Below are 18,117 nucleotides of genomic sequence, written 5' to 3'. Positions count from 1 at the left end.
GTCACTTACAATGGTGCACAAGCTGGTACTACAATGGTGCACAAGCTGGTTAATGGAGCCTAATGGTCAAAGTGCAAAAGTATGATTGTTTCACCCAAAAGAACTAATCTGAGCTTTCAGTATTCACTTAATTCTACAGCTTTATCACGTGCTAGCTCTTGCGGATCCCTAGGCGTGCTCATTAACATTGACATGGCTGGAGCATATCTCGAATATTGTAACTTTTACCTCAAGGACACTGGATACTTAAATAGATCACTACGTCTGTCCCCTCCAGAAATTAGGAAAATAGAACACGAAACCTTCGTTAGAAGCAAACTCGAATAAGCTTCTCCCATTTGAAGCCCCTACCAAGATTATTTAATTCTCTCGAGTCGGTCCAAAATCATGCTGCCCGAGTCATTTCATCAAACTACAATATACACGCCAGCGTAACACACATTAAATCGTCTCTTGAACCACCGCCTTTAGCAGTTAGACGCAGAATCTTACGGCTCAGTCTATTCCATAAATTATATTCCAACTTTTCTCACCTGCATGGAACAACGTTACTGCCACCCGCTCGAATTTCTTACCGCCTGTTCAAAACCAAGTGTTCTACAACTTCACGGTTCGACTCTTGCATTTCATAAACCATTCGTTCCAGCTGCCATTGAAGACTGGAATTGCCTTCCCGAAGCAATTGTTCTCGAGAAAGATCCAGAAAATTCAGGCAGTCTTTAACTAAGCTTTTTGTGAAATAAATTAATAATAATAATAATATTTGGGGTTTTACGTGCCAAAACCACTTTCTGATTATGAGGCACGCCGTAGTGGAGGACTCCGGAAATTTTGACCACCTGGGGTTCTTTAACGTGCACCTAAATCTAAGCACACGGGTGTTTTCGCATTTCGCCCCCATCGAAATGCGGCCGCCGTGGCCGGGATTCGATCCCGCGACCTCGTGCTCAGCAGCCCAACACCATAGCCACTGAGCAACCACGGCGGGTGGTGAAATAAATTGAACAACGCATTTTCTTGTTTTCTTGCCCCTTTCCGATGATTTTGGCGTCGTTGTATACTAGAAAATATTGTTTTAACTTATGCTCTGTGCACTACTTGGCCTTGTGTTTCGATGTTCGATTAAGGGTCAACCTCTTCTGTTCGATTGTTGTCTTATGCCCAATTATTTGCTCTTTCTCATCCCTGTGTTTCACCCTGTTTTTGCGTTTCCCTCTACATCCATTACCGTACTACATTATTGGCTAACGTAATAACAGAAGTCTTGTTTTCTCTTGTGCGCTCTGTACTTGTAACTTAGTTGGTTCTTTGAGGAAAAAAGCATTCGCTCCATTAAATGTAATTTCAACTTTGACCCTCCCACTTCGCCCCAATGTAATGACTCGTAGAGGGTGCTTAAGGGCAAATAAATGATGATGATGATGATGATGAAGAATAGTGATGCTAGGAGGAGGGCGCACACAATAGCGCTTACCTAGGAAACAACAGCAGAAGACAGAAAAGCACTCGAAGACGCGTACAAGAACTCAGTCACACAATGAATGTGGGATTTATGAAAGAAATTTGGAATACCGAATCATCATCATCATCATCATCATCATCATCATCACCAGCCTGGTTGTGCCCACTGCAGGGCAAAGGCCTCTCCCATACTTCCCCAGCAACCCCGGTCATGTGCTAATTGTGGCCATGTCGTCCCTGCAAACTTCTTAATCTCATCCGCCCACCTAACTTTCTGCCGCCCCCTGCTACGCTTCCCTTCCCTTGGAATCCAGACCGTAGTAACCCTTAATGACCATCGGTTATCTTCCCTCCTCATTACATGTCCTGCCCATGCCCATTTCTTTTTCTTTACTTCAACTAAGATGTCATTAACTTGTCATACCGAATCAGCGCTCATCTATTCCCTCGGGACTCGTGGCTCATACAAAATAGCCCTTCAAAGGTATTAAAGGCTGTGCCTATATCCACAGTGGGAGGTCAGCCAAGAATTACTCGGCTCGCACTAAATAAGGAAAATATTAATACATAAAACCTGTCTAACGGGGAAAGAACGTGTAATTGTCCGGTATTCATAGTGTGCCGGTCATATTGCAAGTAGCAAAAAGTGCTGAAACCATCGACGACGATTGTAGATGCCATCGAATAAAACAAACGAGTGAACGAACGAATGAACGAACGCTTTACTTGCCAAGTTCGACCGTCAACCGTCACAGATCTCTGGCCAACCACGAGAACAGCCGAATGAGCCCAAGAGAGCTATTTGTTTCAACACCTTTTCTTAGGAATGTAGGCGATGCGAATAGATTTACACTAAAATCCATCATCGCATTAAAGACATTTCGGTAATACCAGCGTAATGTGGAAGCTGAAAAAAAAAAGAAAGGTAGGCGAAGCATGTTTGGCTTTCTTCGTGCCATATATGAACTGAATTTTATGTTATTCTAGATAAATTATTTCCAAGGTTTGCATAAATATGAACGCATAATCAGAGGCTAGATTTGGGTCCAATTAAGAAGGTACAATAGGTATAGGTAGCGGTACCGAAAAGGCAACGAAAAATAAATTTGGCGACTATATATATACGTTGTGGCCATTTATAAGCCATTCTTTGTCATCTGTACGTGATCATCATCATATGAGGGGGGGGGGGTTTCGCTGCATCTTCGACTCGGAGTAAACGTCTGATAACTGCTGCGTCCCAATATATATATATATATATATATATATATATATATATATATATATATATATATATATATATATATATATATATATATAGTAGCGCGCATTGTCCAAGATGCTATCCCGCTGATTATCCCGCTATTATTTGCAGTGGTACAAAGACAAGGTAAGGTAAAAATCACGCGTTTTAATTGCACGAAACACGTGTTATGAAATAGCCACTCGAATGAGCGAGAACAAGATAGGCGGTGTTCAGTGGCCCTCAGTCGTGGCCTCCGTGGGAGGTTTCTCGGGCGCCTCCGCCTTGGAAGAGGCTTCAGGCGCCTCGGGAGGCTTAGCGGGCTCGGTCGCTGCCGCAGCAGCCTGCGGCGGGCTTTGGCTTGGGTTGGATTGCGGTGACTCGGCCATCGACGAGTGCTCCCTGGAGAAGATGTCCAGGGGCGGCGGCACCTGCGGAGAAAGAGAAGGGGGTGAACAGTGAGCGTATCTTTAGGAAGCCGTGGCTGCCACTCCGGACATTGTTGAATTCAGCCATATTTATTTATTTATTTATTTAAACATACCGCGGTCCAACATTTTGGTCCAAGCAGGAGGGGCAAAAGAAACATCAAGTAAACCGTAACAGCAAGAACAAGAAAACATGCATTCGTTGCTTCAAACACTCATCAGTACGCTAAAAGGAAAAGCCTGTCTGTGAAACAAAAACAATAAGAGAACAATACGTTTGAACACTAAACACCAAACAGGTAATTTTCCAGTGTCGTAGGAAAATTCTCAGCTGCAAAAATTTCCTGAGGCAGTGAGCTCCAGCCTTGCCCAATATTGTCAAATGTAAAACCCGGTTGGTTCTGATTGGCCCAAAAGACTGCTACGGCCTCTCCGATTGGAATAAATGGCCGCATAACAGAGTTTGGTTAACATGGCCGAGTTTGACGAATGTCAGGAATAGCACACGGTGCCAGAATTGTTGCCCTGTGAAAGCAGTCTGTAATCGATAGGGTGTTCAGTATGTTTCTGAAGTATATGTAAGACATGTAGTATATATCAATAAATTTCTTGTGGTCGACTGGTGATTTATAAGCTGTTTGCAGACCGAAGTCAGCAAAGGTTGCGAAGTCCCCGGTCAATGGATTCCATAAGCCAGTACATGCGTATGCCTATAAACGATCTCTTAAACGTTTAGACGAATGACTAGACTAGCTATGCTGCCCTGTCTAAAGAGTCTTTCGTGAGTGTTATGTGCAAGCGATGCACTGAAACATTGTTCAGTAAAGCCGACGCTTAGGCTACTCGCGAATATTCATCATTAATTGGCAACAGACGACGCTAGAGCAAGAACAGATAAAAAAAGGACGGGAACAACCCCCCCCCCCCCCCCCAACCTCCCCTTCAAGCGCTGCACTCCTTTCTCATAGAGAACTAATTTGCTCACGGCCAAGTCAGCACATTAGAATTCCAGTCAATCAAATAACAATCCAATTAAGCAACAAATGAAAAGAGATCAATGAATCAATCACCCATCATGAAAATCAATTATTCTTTGAATTTTCTTGTAGGGAAGCGACATTTTCCCTCGCCAAGAGAGATACCATAAGGCTCAGCCAGTCAATGATCAATGAATAGATGAATCAATTCATCTACCGGTCTGTTGTTTTTCCTCATAAAACACGGACTTTTGTCGTAGCCGAAATAGCACATCTTGAGCATAGTCAATAATTCGATGAACGAAGTCAATCAATCAATCAATCAATCAATCAATCAATCAATCAATCAATCAATCAATCAATCAATCAATCAATCAATCAATCAATCAATCAATCAATCAATCAATCAATCAATCAATCAATCAATCGGTGGAGCAATCAACCAGTCGGACCATCGATCGATCAATCAATCAATCAATCAATCAATCAATCAATCAATCAATCAATCAATCAATCAATCAATCAATCAATCAATCAATCAATCAATCGCAATTGATCAATCACCTTGGGCGTTTCGCGCACGTAGCGCGTCGAGCGGTTCGAGCGTTGCGAGCTCTTGGAGCTGCTCGACGGCCGCCGGATCAAGAGCGCGGCGACCGCGGGAACCGACGCGCTCTTGTCCTCCACCGCTTCGCCGCTGGCCGACGCTTGCGAAGGCGGCACCGAGCCACGCCTCGACGACGGCTTCGAGCCGGTCTTCGAGGCGGCGCCGCTCCTCCCTCCCTTGCCGTCCTCTTTCTCAGCCTTGCCGGTCTCCGGCGACTTTTTCGACTCGGAGTGGCGGCGCTTCTTGGACTTGCCCGTGAGAACGCTCGTCTGCCTGCGTGCAAACGAGCCACTTCTGTTCTAACTTCGTTGAGAGGAAGAAGTTACTTAAAGAAGGGAATTGCGCTAAAAAAGACACGGACGAGTCTATACACGGACGAGACCCTATGTTCATACGGTCTCCAACAACCTAAAGAATGTAGCCAATCGCTACGGTGTGCCGGTGGTATTTTCTACCCCGCGCAAGTTGGCCGCTTTGTGCCCCCGGATTGTCTCCGGCGAGGAATGCGTGCGAGACTGCACGAAACGTCACGCCACCCAGTTTGTCAGGTGTTCGGTCGGGGCTGTGTATTAAATTCCCCTGACATGTTGAAAAGTTTACATTGGCCAGACGGGCCGTTGTATAAATGAACGACTAAGGGAACATAAGCTTTCTATGGTTAACGAAAAAGGGTCAAATTTGCCCTTACATTGCGGCGCATGCCCTTTGGCTACGCCTGATAAAGCATGCCAGCCTTTGCTGGCTAGAACCAAAATCTTAAGGCGCAGTCGTAACCAGGTAGCACGTGAACTCGCAGAGGCTTTCTACATTGATAAGTCAGGTGATAAATGCGTAAGCGATTCTAGTATCAATTTGTATAAGAAAGAGAAAACGTTCTTGGCATGTGCGCTTAGGCAATGATTGAATGAAAATTTAGGTATATATATGTATGTGCTTTATGAATAACATCAGTCGCGAGTTTGCGCCCGTCCATGTCCTTACTCGTCCGTGTCTTTTTTAGCGCAATTCCCTTCTTTAAGTGTGTACGACCGACTCGCCCAACAACGTGCTCTCCTGAAGAGGAAGAAGTTCTTGGCAGAAATGGCACGAGACAAGACACGTAAGAGTCGACGACGACACCGGTCTCGTGGCCCACCTTTATGCGTCATCGTGTTGTGTACCATTACCAAGATGAACCAGAACTGCTATATTCACGAAAAATTCTGCTTTTCTTTTGCGGCATTGTATGAAAGATTGCCAAGCGTTCGAATTGTCGTGGTGGCGCAGACTTGATGGGACAGATATTTACTACATACCCGCGGAAAAATTTTCCGTGGCAGCGAAGGGAAAGCTACGGAGGCCAAGGGCAAAGTTTGCAGCGCTACGAAATATAGTCCCTAATTCGCACCAGCGTCTAACCTGGGCAATATGAAGCTAACACCTTACTTGCTACACCAGTTACAGGCGTAACCCTCTCTCCCTCCCACCCTAAGCTAGATATTCAATTTATATATGACTGTCGGTTTCTTCTCCGGCTTTCTGGCAAAAGTGAAACTCTCGCGCGTGGCAACCTACCCCGCTACGCGAATGCGAATCAAAACTGTTTCCTACAAAAAATTTACTACAGCGAATACTAGCTCTCGCCATCGTTCCGGTGCCAAACAAATGACGGTTTGTGCATGGATTCATATCATCTTCGCGCTTGTCGCTTTAAACGTTCTTTTTACGTTAAGTATTGGGCTTTATCATTGTGAATTTCCAAGCGCTCGTAGTTTTACAAATACACAAAGTCAACTGGCTCCCTCCGGCCGCATGCGTAGTCATTGCTCGCTGTGGCACGTATAGAGCAATATTTTGTTTTGAAAATGAGTAACTTGCAACGCCCCAAGGTTGTCTGAAGACGAAAAGACTGATTTTAGGCAAAGACATGTAGTGCAAATTATTCCCTTAGTGAATGAAACATAACAGTTGTTGCTTCCGCAGAGACTAGAGCCGTAGTTAGCAATTCTAGGGACATTCGAGGCACCGCTGGCGTGGCAGCTCCGTCCCGGTATTGGCGATGCTGCAAGCACAGCTCGGCCAAAGCACACGTATGCTTGAGAATGCAGACGTACAACTTGCAAAGGCCAAACTACAGCCACGCCTGCCGGTGGGCGGGAACCTCGCGCCGGCGCATCTGCGCATGCGCAGAAGTTTCGGGACAGATGATACGCGTCCTAGCGCGGCGCCAGCACCCACGCGTGTGGCTATACACCTACGGCGAGGCACAATCAACACACAGTTAGGCAGATTTATGTCATGCGAAAACGTGCTTGTTTTCTTTACGTTTTGCGCTGATATAACGACTCTTGAAATAAAACAGCCTTGTTTATGAATATTTCAGCATTTCAAAGCACTGTCAATAACCAAGTGCAAAGTAACTCAACTTCCTCAATTACGTAACTATGATTATCCCAGTCATGTTCCCACTGATACACGATACATCTGGTGTTGGTAAACTTATTGATAAACTCGACTACAATTCTTCACCTGGCTTCGACTCAATTAACACTTTAAGTTCTTAAAAAAAACACTTCTGCTAACAGTTTCATTATACTAAACAAAATTGTTCAATAGTCACTCCACACAGATTCTTTACCTCTTCAGTGGAAGGCTAGGAAGATGGTTCGGCTCCTCAAATCTGGTAACAACAACTTCTCAACTATTACCCCATCTCACTTACCAGTACTTGCTGCAAACTGCTGGAACACATTGTATTCAAGAACCTCGTTGATTTTCTTCAAGATAACATGTTTTTTTTCACCTACACAATATAGCTTTAAGAAATCATACTCATGTGAGACTCAACTCGTATCTTTCACTGATCAATTGCATTGAATTCTTGAACCTTCATCATGCACTGACTGAATTTTGTTAAACTTCTCAAAAGCATTCACTAAAGTCTGTGACAAACTGTCATCCACAAGCAAACCCATTTAAATATTGCGTGATGCTAATCTTTTAAGATGGATCGAATGTTTTATTTTTAATCGATCACAATGCGTTACTACTTACGGCTACAATTCTCCGATGTGCTCTGTTGCCTGCGGAGTGCCCTAAGGATCGGTTCTCGGCCCTTTGTTGTTCTTAATATATATTAACGACCTTCCTTTGCAAGTAACTTCTAACATTCATCTCTTTGCTGATGACTGCGTTATCTTTAGATGTAATACTACAGACTGTAATACTAACCGTATTCAATCCGACCTAGCTATAATATCTGCCTGGTGCAGTATATGGCTAATAGAATTAAATGTTAACAAGTGTAAAGCTATGCATGTATCTAGGACACCTAACTCCTCTCAGGTAAACTATTTAAATAACCTTCCTTTAGAATAGCTAAACGCGTACAAGTAATTGGGAATTCATGTCACATTTAACCTTATTTGGGCAACATACATTAATAATATAGTGAACAATGCTAACCACGCTCTTCGTTAATTAAAGCGAAACTTTTTTTATGGCTCCATAGTCTTTGAATTCGTTGCTTTAAGAAACATTATACGCCCGAAATTAGAATATGCCACATCAGCCTGGGACTCTGATAAAATAAGGTTGATTAACACATTTAATAACACAGCATTAGTTCAGAATAACACTGCTCATTTTTTCCTTCAGATTAAAACAGTACTGCCAGCTAACAGCCAGGAAAACTAGGCTTTCTCTTCCATCTCTTGCAGCTCGAGGTAAAATTTCCCGTTTATCGTTATTTTCCGATATTTTTCACCAAACAACGCTGCATGAAGCATTCATTCATACTCCACACTAGGCTTCCCATGCATCGATCATTCTTACAAGGTTCACGTCCCTTCTTGCAGCACAAATGGATTTTCCCATTCATTCGTTCCTCGGACGTCCCTAGAGTGGAACCACCTTCCCGCAAACATTGTATCCCTCCGCGATAGTTCCTTGCTTCGTGATGCCTTAGACAACATTACTTTCTAGAATGCGGTTTCATGTGCTTGTGTATCTTGTACTTTTTGTAATAGCTTCTTTTTTCTCCTACTCGTTGTATTCATACCGAATTATTCGTCAAATTGTGCGTTTTATGTTCTATTTTCTTCTCATGTAATACTGCTGATATTACCTGTTACCCACTACCCTCTGTAAAGCCTTCACAGGCCTTCGGTGCATAATAAATGAAATGAAATTAAAACGATGCCTGTTAAAACGAGTAGGACGAGACAGGTGAGCGTGCGCTCATCTGTCTCATCCTACTCTTGTACTTTCTTGTACGTTCGAACCGCCATTCCTCGTGAGACGCGGCTAACGCAAGGGGCACTGGAACGAGTGTTCGCGCGCCGGCAAGCATGCGTGTAGTTTGACCACAATGGCTTCCAAGGCGCTGCTTCCGCTGCACAGCAAAAGTTGATCCGCAAGCTGTGTCGTGCCAACATTTCGCTCCGACGTAGTCAACACCGTCTGAAGAGGTTCAAGGCAGCACCCGACCTTGCTATTGCTTTCAATGCTTGGCAGTTCACGTGAAATCGCCCCATTTGTTTTGTAGGAATCTACGAAACAATAAACGGCTAGCGAACAGTACCGGACTACATGGCGCAGTCGGGCATGCAGAGAATCCTCCCCTGCAGAGTCACCTTCGCTGACACAGAAACCGTCGTGAAGACTGGGTTGCGGGCTAGTTGACTGATAATTTTGAACGTTTTGCAGCGAGAAGAAGCGGCAGACGAACCAAGACGGTGGCGCACACGGCTGCTGAACTTTCAACTGAGGTTGCCCATGCGTCTTCTGCCTGACTGTTTATTTTGCTATGTCCGATATATACTGGGTGTTTTTTGGGACTATATAGAATCTTTAAAAAATCGCGCGTGGCAGATGCGCAATGCTAGTCTCTGAGCTGGATTAAACAAGGAGGCCGAAATTACTTGCACCAGATATTCAAATGCATAAAACTTTTTAAGTAATTAGATTACGGCACATACGGCAATTTATGAATTTTAGCCCGCGCGTTCGCAAGGCGTATCCACTTTTGAAACGAATTTTTGGCATGAAACACGTTGCGAGATAATCATTCCCCAAAGTGTGCGATGAGATGCGCTGGTAGCCCAGTTACATTTGAGCTTCAGGGCATAAACGGTGTTTTGTTTAAAAAGTAAGCGGGACAACATTGCATTTGTACAGATAGTTTCAGGATGTATATATTGAAAGCGGTGCCATTCTCAAGATTAGTTGCAAAGGACTATGCCTTGGAAACGCAATGGCTACAGTTAGGAAATTTTAATGTGTGCCTTAAATAAGTGCTGAAAACTTTTATTAGGGATTTTTCTTAATTTATTTATGCATTTACACTTATTGGGCAAGTAATGCCTGCCTTTTGTAGCAATCCTGTTCAAGGATAATTATTGTACTTTCTGCCAAAGACAGCTTCCTATAATTCTGTGTATTTTTCCAAAAAGAATCTAGTATATCGTGTACTTGGAAAAAAAAATTGGAGGGTGCTTAAGCTTTGCCTTTGAGTGTGGAACGCGATAACATTCAGAGATCCCTGGCTGCTGCTCACGCTTTCCGGCAACTGCAGCTTATGTAACCCTAAGGTTTACCGGGATACGTACCCGCCATGGTTGCTCAGTGGCCATGGTGTTGGGCTGCTGAGCACGAGACCGCGGGATCGAATCCCGGCCACGGTGGCCGCCTTTCGATGGAGGCGAAATGCGAGAACACCCGTATACTTAGATTTAGGTGCCTGTTAAAGAACCCCAAGTGGTCAAAATTTCCGGTGTCCTCCACTATGGCGAGCCTCATAATCAGAAAGTGGTTTTGGCACGTAAAACACCATAATTTAATTTACCGGGAAGTGCTTGCGGCGAAAGCTATGTACGAAGGCGTGCTTTCTGGTAGAAACGCGGTCTCTTGCTTGGGCCGATCCTGGAGGTTGTACACAGGCGTGCCAGAAACACAACATTGTTTACTGGTTTTTGTTAGTTTCGCACTTTCAACATTTAAGTCTGAAAAGATTTACATAAAAGCATGCGCTGTCGATGTTTTCTTTTACGACATTTGTTTGTGAGCTGCCACGGTCAAAATTTTGAGGAATAACTTTGATAAGAATGAGCGAAACGAGAACGAAGTAAAAGCTGCAGCCATCATTTCGACAAATGGACTCGTCTTCTTCAAGGCCACGTGTGCTGTCCTCGGCACAGTAAATGCAGTTGCGGTTCTATCTAAAGGAGACACGGTAAAGTCGCGTGGATGAGACAACGATGGAGTGTGTGTTAGCGACGAGGGTGTAGAATTGGAAAGAAAGGTGTGCTACTCAACATCGGTGGAGGAATGTAAGACAAGATAAGAGAAACTTTAGTGATAGAATGGTGTGGTAATATAACCCGTATATATCGTGTGTTCTATAGCAAGGCTTGACATATACCTATACCTAAATATATACGTAAATTTTCTCTAATAGACAACGCCTCCGACGCGACACCGGATTTTCTGCGACACGGCGCCCTTAACACTATCGCATTAAAACCTAGTTGAAAGTTCAGCGCGAGGGTGTGCCGCCTTCTGGTCTTGCGCGTGATTGTTTGGCGCTGCAAGAAGTTCAAAATAGAACAGATAGTAGTCTGAGATTATATAGTGCCGTGCAGAGATACGGCATCGTGTGCTACAACGCGATATGTGCAGGGCCATACTAGAAATTACCTGGAATCGCCGGGTGAAGATGCACAGGGCGCGGCCGACTGCTCCTTGGATTCGGGTTTGGCTTCGGGGCTTCGTTCCGACCCGCCTGGTGGTGAGGACAGGTTGGTTTCCGGGGCAGCCTTCGAGAAACACAAATTCATTGGAACGAGAACGGTTAGAATCGCGTTGAATGGAATTTTAACATTGTTCGCGATTTCTCTCGTGCCGCTCTTGAAGCGCTCGGCACACAGGGCACGGGAATTCGACGTCAGCTTTTGTCCACTTGTGGGCCTTCTAACTGTGCAGGCTCCTTTGCACGAAAGCGGGTTTAGAATGAACAATGCTTTTCTGAGGTATATATACACTGTCAAAACCAGATGCGCCGAAATTCGACGGGTCAAAACTGCATACAGTATGCTGTGATTGTTGATCTGACACCCACGCCTTTGTCTTGAAAAGGCTGATTGTAAGTCAATGGCGTGACAATTTCTAACCTAAACGTTTTGTTGTCAAGAGTGATTTAACAATACCTGCGAAGACGTGTCGTATATCAGGACATTAAGCCTTAACATTACGAAAAGAAAGGCAAACTCAACAAAGTGCACAAGCAGTAACAAGGACAAACCGTAAAGTTCAGCAACTGTGGACTACGTGGTATTCTTCAAACTATGCATATGCGATGACGATGGTGGCAGTTGTTCGGGGAGTACCTTGAAGAAAGAAATATGCCAGTGTTTATTTGAGAGCAGAGTACTATAGAAACATATTGAAATATTTTCAGCAAAGATTCGTGCATATCTGGGTGGCAAGAAACGTTTTCGATGTACGCGATTGCCACAACAGACAACTAGTCGCGACTGCTGATTCACAAGTGGCACTCATGTCAGTTTCTTTGGGAGTTCAAGATGTTACCGAATCTTATGCCGTGTTACGTTAGTCGCGCGCATCAAATTAACGCATCATTGTTGCATTTAATTGCACATGGTAGCATTAAATAAGGCAGTATATGTGCTTGAGTAAAGTGTATAGACATGTTGTTGTAGAAATTGCAAGACCGGGTCAGCTTGGCTTTACACCGATTCCTTTAGAGTGCGGCATGCAATACGCGATGCAGATCTTCAAGACAAAGCATTTGTTCTAATTTTGGCCAGCCCAGAATAAAATATTATTTTATAGCTATAAGAAGACATCTTCGAGCCCATATAATGAATGACATTGGGAAAACGTCTCTGCGACTTGATACTTCCTCACTTGGAGAAGAAAAAAAGCTAAGAACAGCACATATCAATTTGTATTAGTCCTTCTCCTGCGAAAAAATTATGAAAAACAGCAATGTACCTGGCATTAAACACTTTAGTAATCCTGGCTACGTTTTCCTGTGCGCAGGGGATTTTCTTTACGAGTGTCCAAGCATTATGCTCAGTCGCCATATTTTTTGACAGCTAAGGTAGGCTACGTCACATTGTACTTCAATGCTGTTCTCATGAAGCGGGCTCTTTTGCCGGCTTTGTCATAACTGCAACCCAACTTAACATAGCTGATATGCGCTGAGCTGTCTGTTTAGCCATCTGCGGCAAGTATTGGAACACCTACAATGCGTTCGCGGGAACATTGGGGGTTGAAGTGATCAGCAGTGAGCGAACTAGCGAAACTACAGCTTGCAGCCAATGGCTTGACAAGGGGACTTGCATTCGCTAAGCCATGAGGTACTGAAGTCCTCTTGTGGCAATTGTACCTGCAGGCTGTGGCTTCCTTGTTCGCCAACTGTTTATCAAGGCACAGAAGTGTTCTACGCCTGGCATGTTTATTGGGAACTAAAATGATCGAAAGGGCAGTGACACTCGGATGCAATAAAGCTAAAGGTTTTCGCTTAACAGTGCACTGAAATTGCATCGCCTGATTGGTTTAATTTTCCGTATTGAACGTAAGCGTTGCTTTAGCTGAAAAGGCTCTGCTGAAACGTTTTTACAACGAATGCCTATCTATTTCACGATTACTCATGTTTTGAGGAGTATGGCTGCGTGTATTAAACAATCATACTCAAACGAAAAAAAAGAAGAAGAAAGCTCGCGTTTACCAGCATTGCAACGCTAGCTTGAATACGCCGAAATGGACATTTTACCACAAAGCTAATCCCATAGCTTGCAAAGACCTGCACATATTGGTAAACCTGGCGGCGAAATCACCTCTGAGATCGGCGGCGCGGCGTGCTGCTTCAGATTGGAAATCTCGGACACCCATTATGCGTATTGAGTCGTACTGCTCTCACTGGGTGCCATTGCAACGTTGCACGCTAGTTAGCCGAGTAGGAAGGTTCATCCCACAGCCTGCCGTAGTCGCAGTCACATTAGAGAACTCGCAACAAGCCAAAGCGTGATGGAGCAAAGGCAAGAAGATCGGGCAGCTTTTGAAATACTTATTTGACTTATCGACTGACGTTTTCGGGTTTTCAACCTTGTACTACAGCCTAAGAGCAGAGACAGCGTTGGCAGTTTGTTCGCGGATGTGCACCTGCTCGCCATGCATTTAGGTACCTTTCGTGATTTCGTGTATCCGCACTCTAAAAACAATAGCATTTAGGAAAGTGCACATTTTGACAACTACATGAATATGTGCAAGCGGTGCGATTCAGCGTAAAAAACAACAAAGGCTACGTAGCTTGAAGGCTCGTATTGGCATTATTTAGAGGAAATTATTATTTATTGCAAAGTTTGTAGAGAACACATAAAATTGGCGTTGTTTCACCAAAACAGCGAAGAAGTGACATCAATAGCAAAGTGTTTGCTGACAAAATATCATATATTGCACTATCGCACTTCAACAAAAAGTCGATTGAAGTCTATAAAGCTCAATGAATTCAAGAAAACTTCAATAACGACTTTTCTGAGAGTTGGGATATACAAGAAGCGAGTCTCGTAATTTTATGAGCCGTATAGATTACAGAAAACATTTGTTCGCTTGCTAACTAAATAAGCGTGGTGTCACGCGTTCTAAACAACACGTGAACAGAGTTCACTAGAGGACTGCGAACACTTGCGCTCATAACGCTGGAGAGATGAAAGGTGCCGGCAGCGGGGAGGGCATGCGTGCATTTCGCAACGCGGACGTTACGTATTGCGGTTCGCTTCCCATCCTCAGCTATGTCGCGCCTTCGTAAGACCTCGACCTGCAACACTGGGCGCGTGGCTACGCAGCCCGCACGAAGCCACCAGCCTTCTCGGCCCGCTCTCGCATGTTCCCACTACGCCCCGGTACCCCACGTTACCGCCTCCAGGCCACGTGATCTGAAAGGCACGGCCGGCAAGGCGCGCAAGCGCCGTCGCACCCGGGACAACATGGCAGCGCTGACTGCAATGGCACTAATGTAGCTCGTGTGTCAGCATAAAAGCTCTGAACAAAAGCGTGAGAAGGGAGCGTTATTAAAAACTATAGTGTTTTAGTGGGCATGCACAGCGAATGCACCGGAATGCGCAGCACGCGAACTTTATTATAAAATTAAATATTTAAAAGCCGTTACTTTCAATTTCTTTGTCACAAGAGAACTATATATGCGGCACTGTATTTGTCATTAAGGGCTTTACAACCACGTTCGCGCAGCACTCTGACTTACAGTCGTGGTCGGCGCTTGGGAGTCGGCCAGCCGCGGCCCTTCCCCGACGCTCGGCCCCTGGTTGCCCTTGGTGGTGTCGTGCGCGTCCGCCCCGGGCACCTGCAGCACGCTTTCCTTGTGGCTGGCGCCCGTGCCCGACACCGAGTCGGCCATGCTGCCCGGCTTGGCGCACGGCTCGACCGTCATGGTCTCCTGGTCGCGCATCTGTCGGTCGCGACGCAACCGGCGCAGCAGCACCCACACGAGCACGGCGACCAGCGCGACGCAGATGGTGAACAGCGCGAAGGAGAGGAAGTTGTGGAACGTGCCGTCGTCCCAAGACGTCATGGTGGCAACCAGGCGCGGTGCGCGTTTCAAACGACCGTCTCGCGGAAGGCCCACGATGCGCAGATGACCCGGCTAATGGTAGTCTTCAACGCTCCGTGGAAGGGCAGGCTTCGCAGTGCCACGCGCACGGCTCGGGCACTTCTTCTTTCGTAGCCCTAATGATACGCACCCGCGCCCCTCTATGCGGCGCCCTTCGAATGCGGCTGATAACGACGACGACGATTCTTATACTGCGGCACATACCAGCAACGGGCGATTTAACAACGACCGAACTTTACTTTTAAAATGAAATTTAATGTATTAGGCAGAAGGCCATTTCGCGATGACTGTCCACGGTGATGCGATTAGCACTGAAGCTATATAGGGACACAATGTATTGGCCCCGTCGAAGCGCCTCACGTAGAGGCGTCTACTGCAGCGGGACTCCTCCTTCCGGCTTCCCTGCGAACACTCTAGCGCCATCTAGCAGCAGCGCCGCAAAGCCTGCGCGGGGACTCCGAAATGCATGGCGCCTCGGCGTGTGCGCTGAGAAACGCGTCGTGCGGCAGCTGGGCTCCTCCCTCACGGCTTTTGGGAACGCTGCGCAACCTAGTGGCGCTGCCGAAAAATCCACGCGTGGCCTCCGCAAACGATATTCGCAGCGCGTCGGTGCATACGAATGCTGACAATTGCTCCCTTTTTGCCCATAAACGCAGCCGCAAATCGTAAGCGACCGAAGTTGGCGAGATGCGCCAACTTAGGTCAAAATGAAAATTAGGCTAAAATAAAAATTTATTTCAATCAAAATCAAATGTTATTTTTATTCGTTAGTTACTGAAATGTTAGCTGTATTCGTGCAACAATATTACCTATAACCGGCAATTTAAAGGTGGTATGAGATTGGTGACTGTTCAGTATCCGCTGTATTAAGACTGGGAGAGGCACGAGCCTAAAGAGGTTGAAGAGCGGGCTGATGTCCGAGAAAATTGAAGTTTCACGTGGATGAGCCACCGGATCAAGACGGGAGGGAATTGCTACAGTACTACCTATAAAGAAACCTGACGCCACCATCCATGGAAGTTTCGCAGCGGACGCTGTGACTTGAATACATCTTGAATAATGGTTTGATTCTGTATATTAGAAGTAAACGAACATAACGAACATGTGAGTCTCACGAATAATTGTTGCACGTACACTAGTCGTTTCTCCAAATTTATTTGCTAACTAGTGACGCTCCTAACATTTTTATGTACTGACTCAAAACTGTGTTGAAACTAATTATGCTTCAATAACAAACCCTTTGAATGCCTTGCAATGGCAATGCCCTACAAACTGTTGCATTATACGGAATAGGTAACTGTGACAGGCTGAACAATTTTCCCAGACGGGTCTTCGGGTTGCTTTGGTTTTCCGGATAAGGCTCCACCGAAAGCCTCCACTTCCCGGCATTCCTATGTACACAGCAGCTTCGCAGCACCATCTACTGAATGTTTCGCAAATAACAAAATAGACTGATGCTTCAGAGTGACTCATACAGTTGTCTGGTCGGTATCGAGAAGACCCTATGGCATAAGATGTACAGTTGATGCATCACATCATTCTCTGCTCAATCTAACGCAGATTATAGTAGGTGGCATATAAAATTTATCCGTCGGAGCATTGTCTGTTGAATATAGAGCACAGGGTAGCTGATGACACAGGAGATTGATGGGTCATAGTGCTGTCGGCTCCATCTCAAGCGGGGCCTAGCAGACGGCATATAAAACTGATGCGTCAGTGTTTGCTCAATCTCGAGCATACTACAGCAGATGACGTATAAAATTGATGCGTCCGAGCATTGTCTGCTCAATCTCAAGCGAAGTCGAGCAGATGGCACATAAACTGATGCGCTTGAGCGTCGTTTGCTCACTGCCCAGCTTAACCACGCAACAGGTTGCTTTGAAGGAACATCGAAGGTCTTCCGGATTCATCCCGCAACGCAAAGCCTTGGTGAAAAGCTAATACGAGACTTCAAATATTTCAGATTTTACACTTACAAATGCTTTGATTTTGCTGAGATCTCACAGCAAGATCATATTTTGTGGCACGGATCGTTCAATGTAAGAGATTCGCATTGTTATTTGCATGGTTCGGCAGGGAAAAAAATAAAACTGCCTTCGTTTCCTTGTAGTCTTCTGCGGTGTCCACGCCGCACCTACCAGTGATTTATGAAAACCAGTGTCGAGTGGACAAACTTTCGAGTTGACGTCGAACTTTAGACTTGAGTGTCGAGTGGATGAATGGGGTGAGTCGGAAGAGCAACCCCGCAGGTTCGGCTTAGGTGCCGCTAGGTTGTGAAGCAGACCACATGCGATCATAAAACAAATCAGTAGAGTTCACCGATTTCTCCGCCTCTGAATTTATTTATTGCTACCATAGCACGCGGTCACAGCTTGTATCGCCGCTCTCTCAAGAACAGCCTCTGATATGGAATCGGCGCAGTGTCGTCTTCGTCTACTACAGTATTGCCTCCAGTGATCTCTGAGATACATGCGTAGACACCATGTCTTTCACAGTCGGATTGCGTCATAAAACATTGCATAAATTACCGAGCATAAATGCTGCTAGGTAGCTCAAAACATAAGCACCAGATTTTCCAAAGAACCACTGAGAGCTTCGTAGTGTTTCAGCATCTCTAGCACGCACTTTACTGCCCGAAAGGCTATACAGGCCGTGTAATATAAACGCGTCATGGGGTGGGTAACCTAGATTTCTAAACGGCAAAAAAAAGCGATACGTTCGTGCTGGTATAACTATCTCTTGACCATTCTTGAGAGAATGGCCCAGACAAA

The 18,117-nt window shown here is 45.3% G+C and overlaps 1 protein-coding gene across 1 annotated transcript; it reads right to left on the bottom strand.

Moving 5' to 3' along the window:
- Positions 1-2,852: 2,852 nt before the first annotated feature.
- Positions 2,853-16,316, bottom strand: LOC139049072 (brain acid soluble protein 1-like). Its single transcript, XM_070524281.1, has 4 exons — positions 14,981-16,316; positions 11,392-11,510; positions 4,674-4,989; positions 2,853-3,135 (listed from the first exon to the last, which is right to left on the bottom strand). The coding sequence occupies exons 1-4, from the start codon at positions 15,305-15,307 to the stop codon at positions 2,938-2,940; spliced, it is 960 nt and encodes a 319-aa protein (XP_070380382.1). The 5' UTR covers positions 15,308-16,316; the 3' UTR covers positions 2,853-2,937.
- Between the last annotated feature and the right edge of the window lie 1,801 nt (positions 16,317-18,117).

This window comes from Dermacentor albipictus, chromosome 8 (assembly GCF_038994185.2).
Source record: "Dermacentor albipictus isolate Rhodes 1998 colony chromosome 8, USDA_Dalb.pri_finalv2, whole genome shotgun sequence".
Classification (NCBI taxonomy): Eukaryota; Metazoa; Arthropoda; class Arachnida; order Ixodida; family Ixodidae; genus Dermacentor; species Dermacentor albipictus.
The sequence above is the reverse complement of the archived record's forward strand: the minus strand, read 5'-3'. Positions and strand labels throughout refer to the sequence as shown.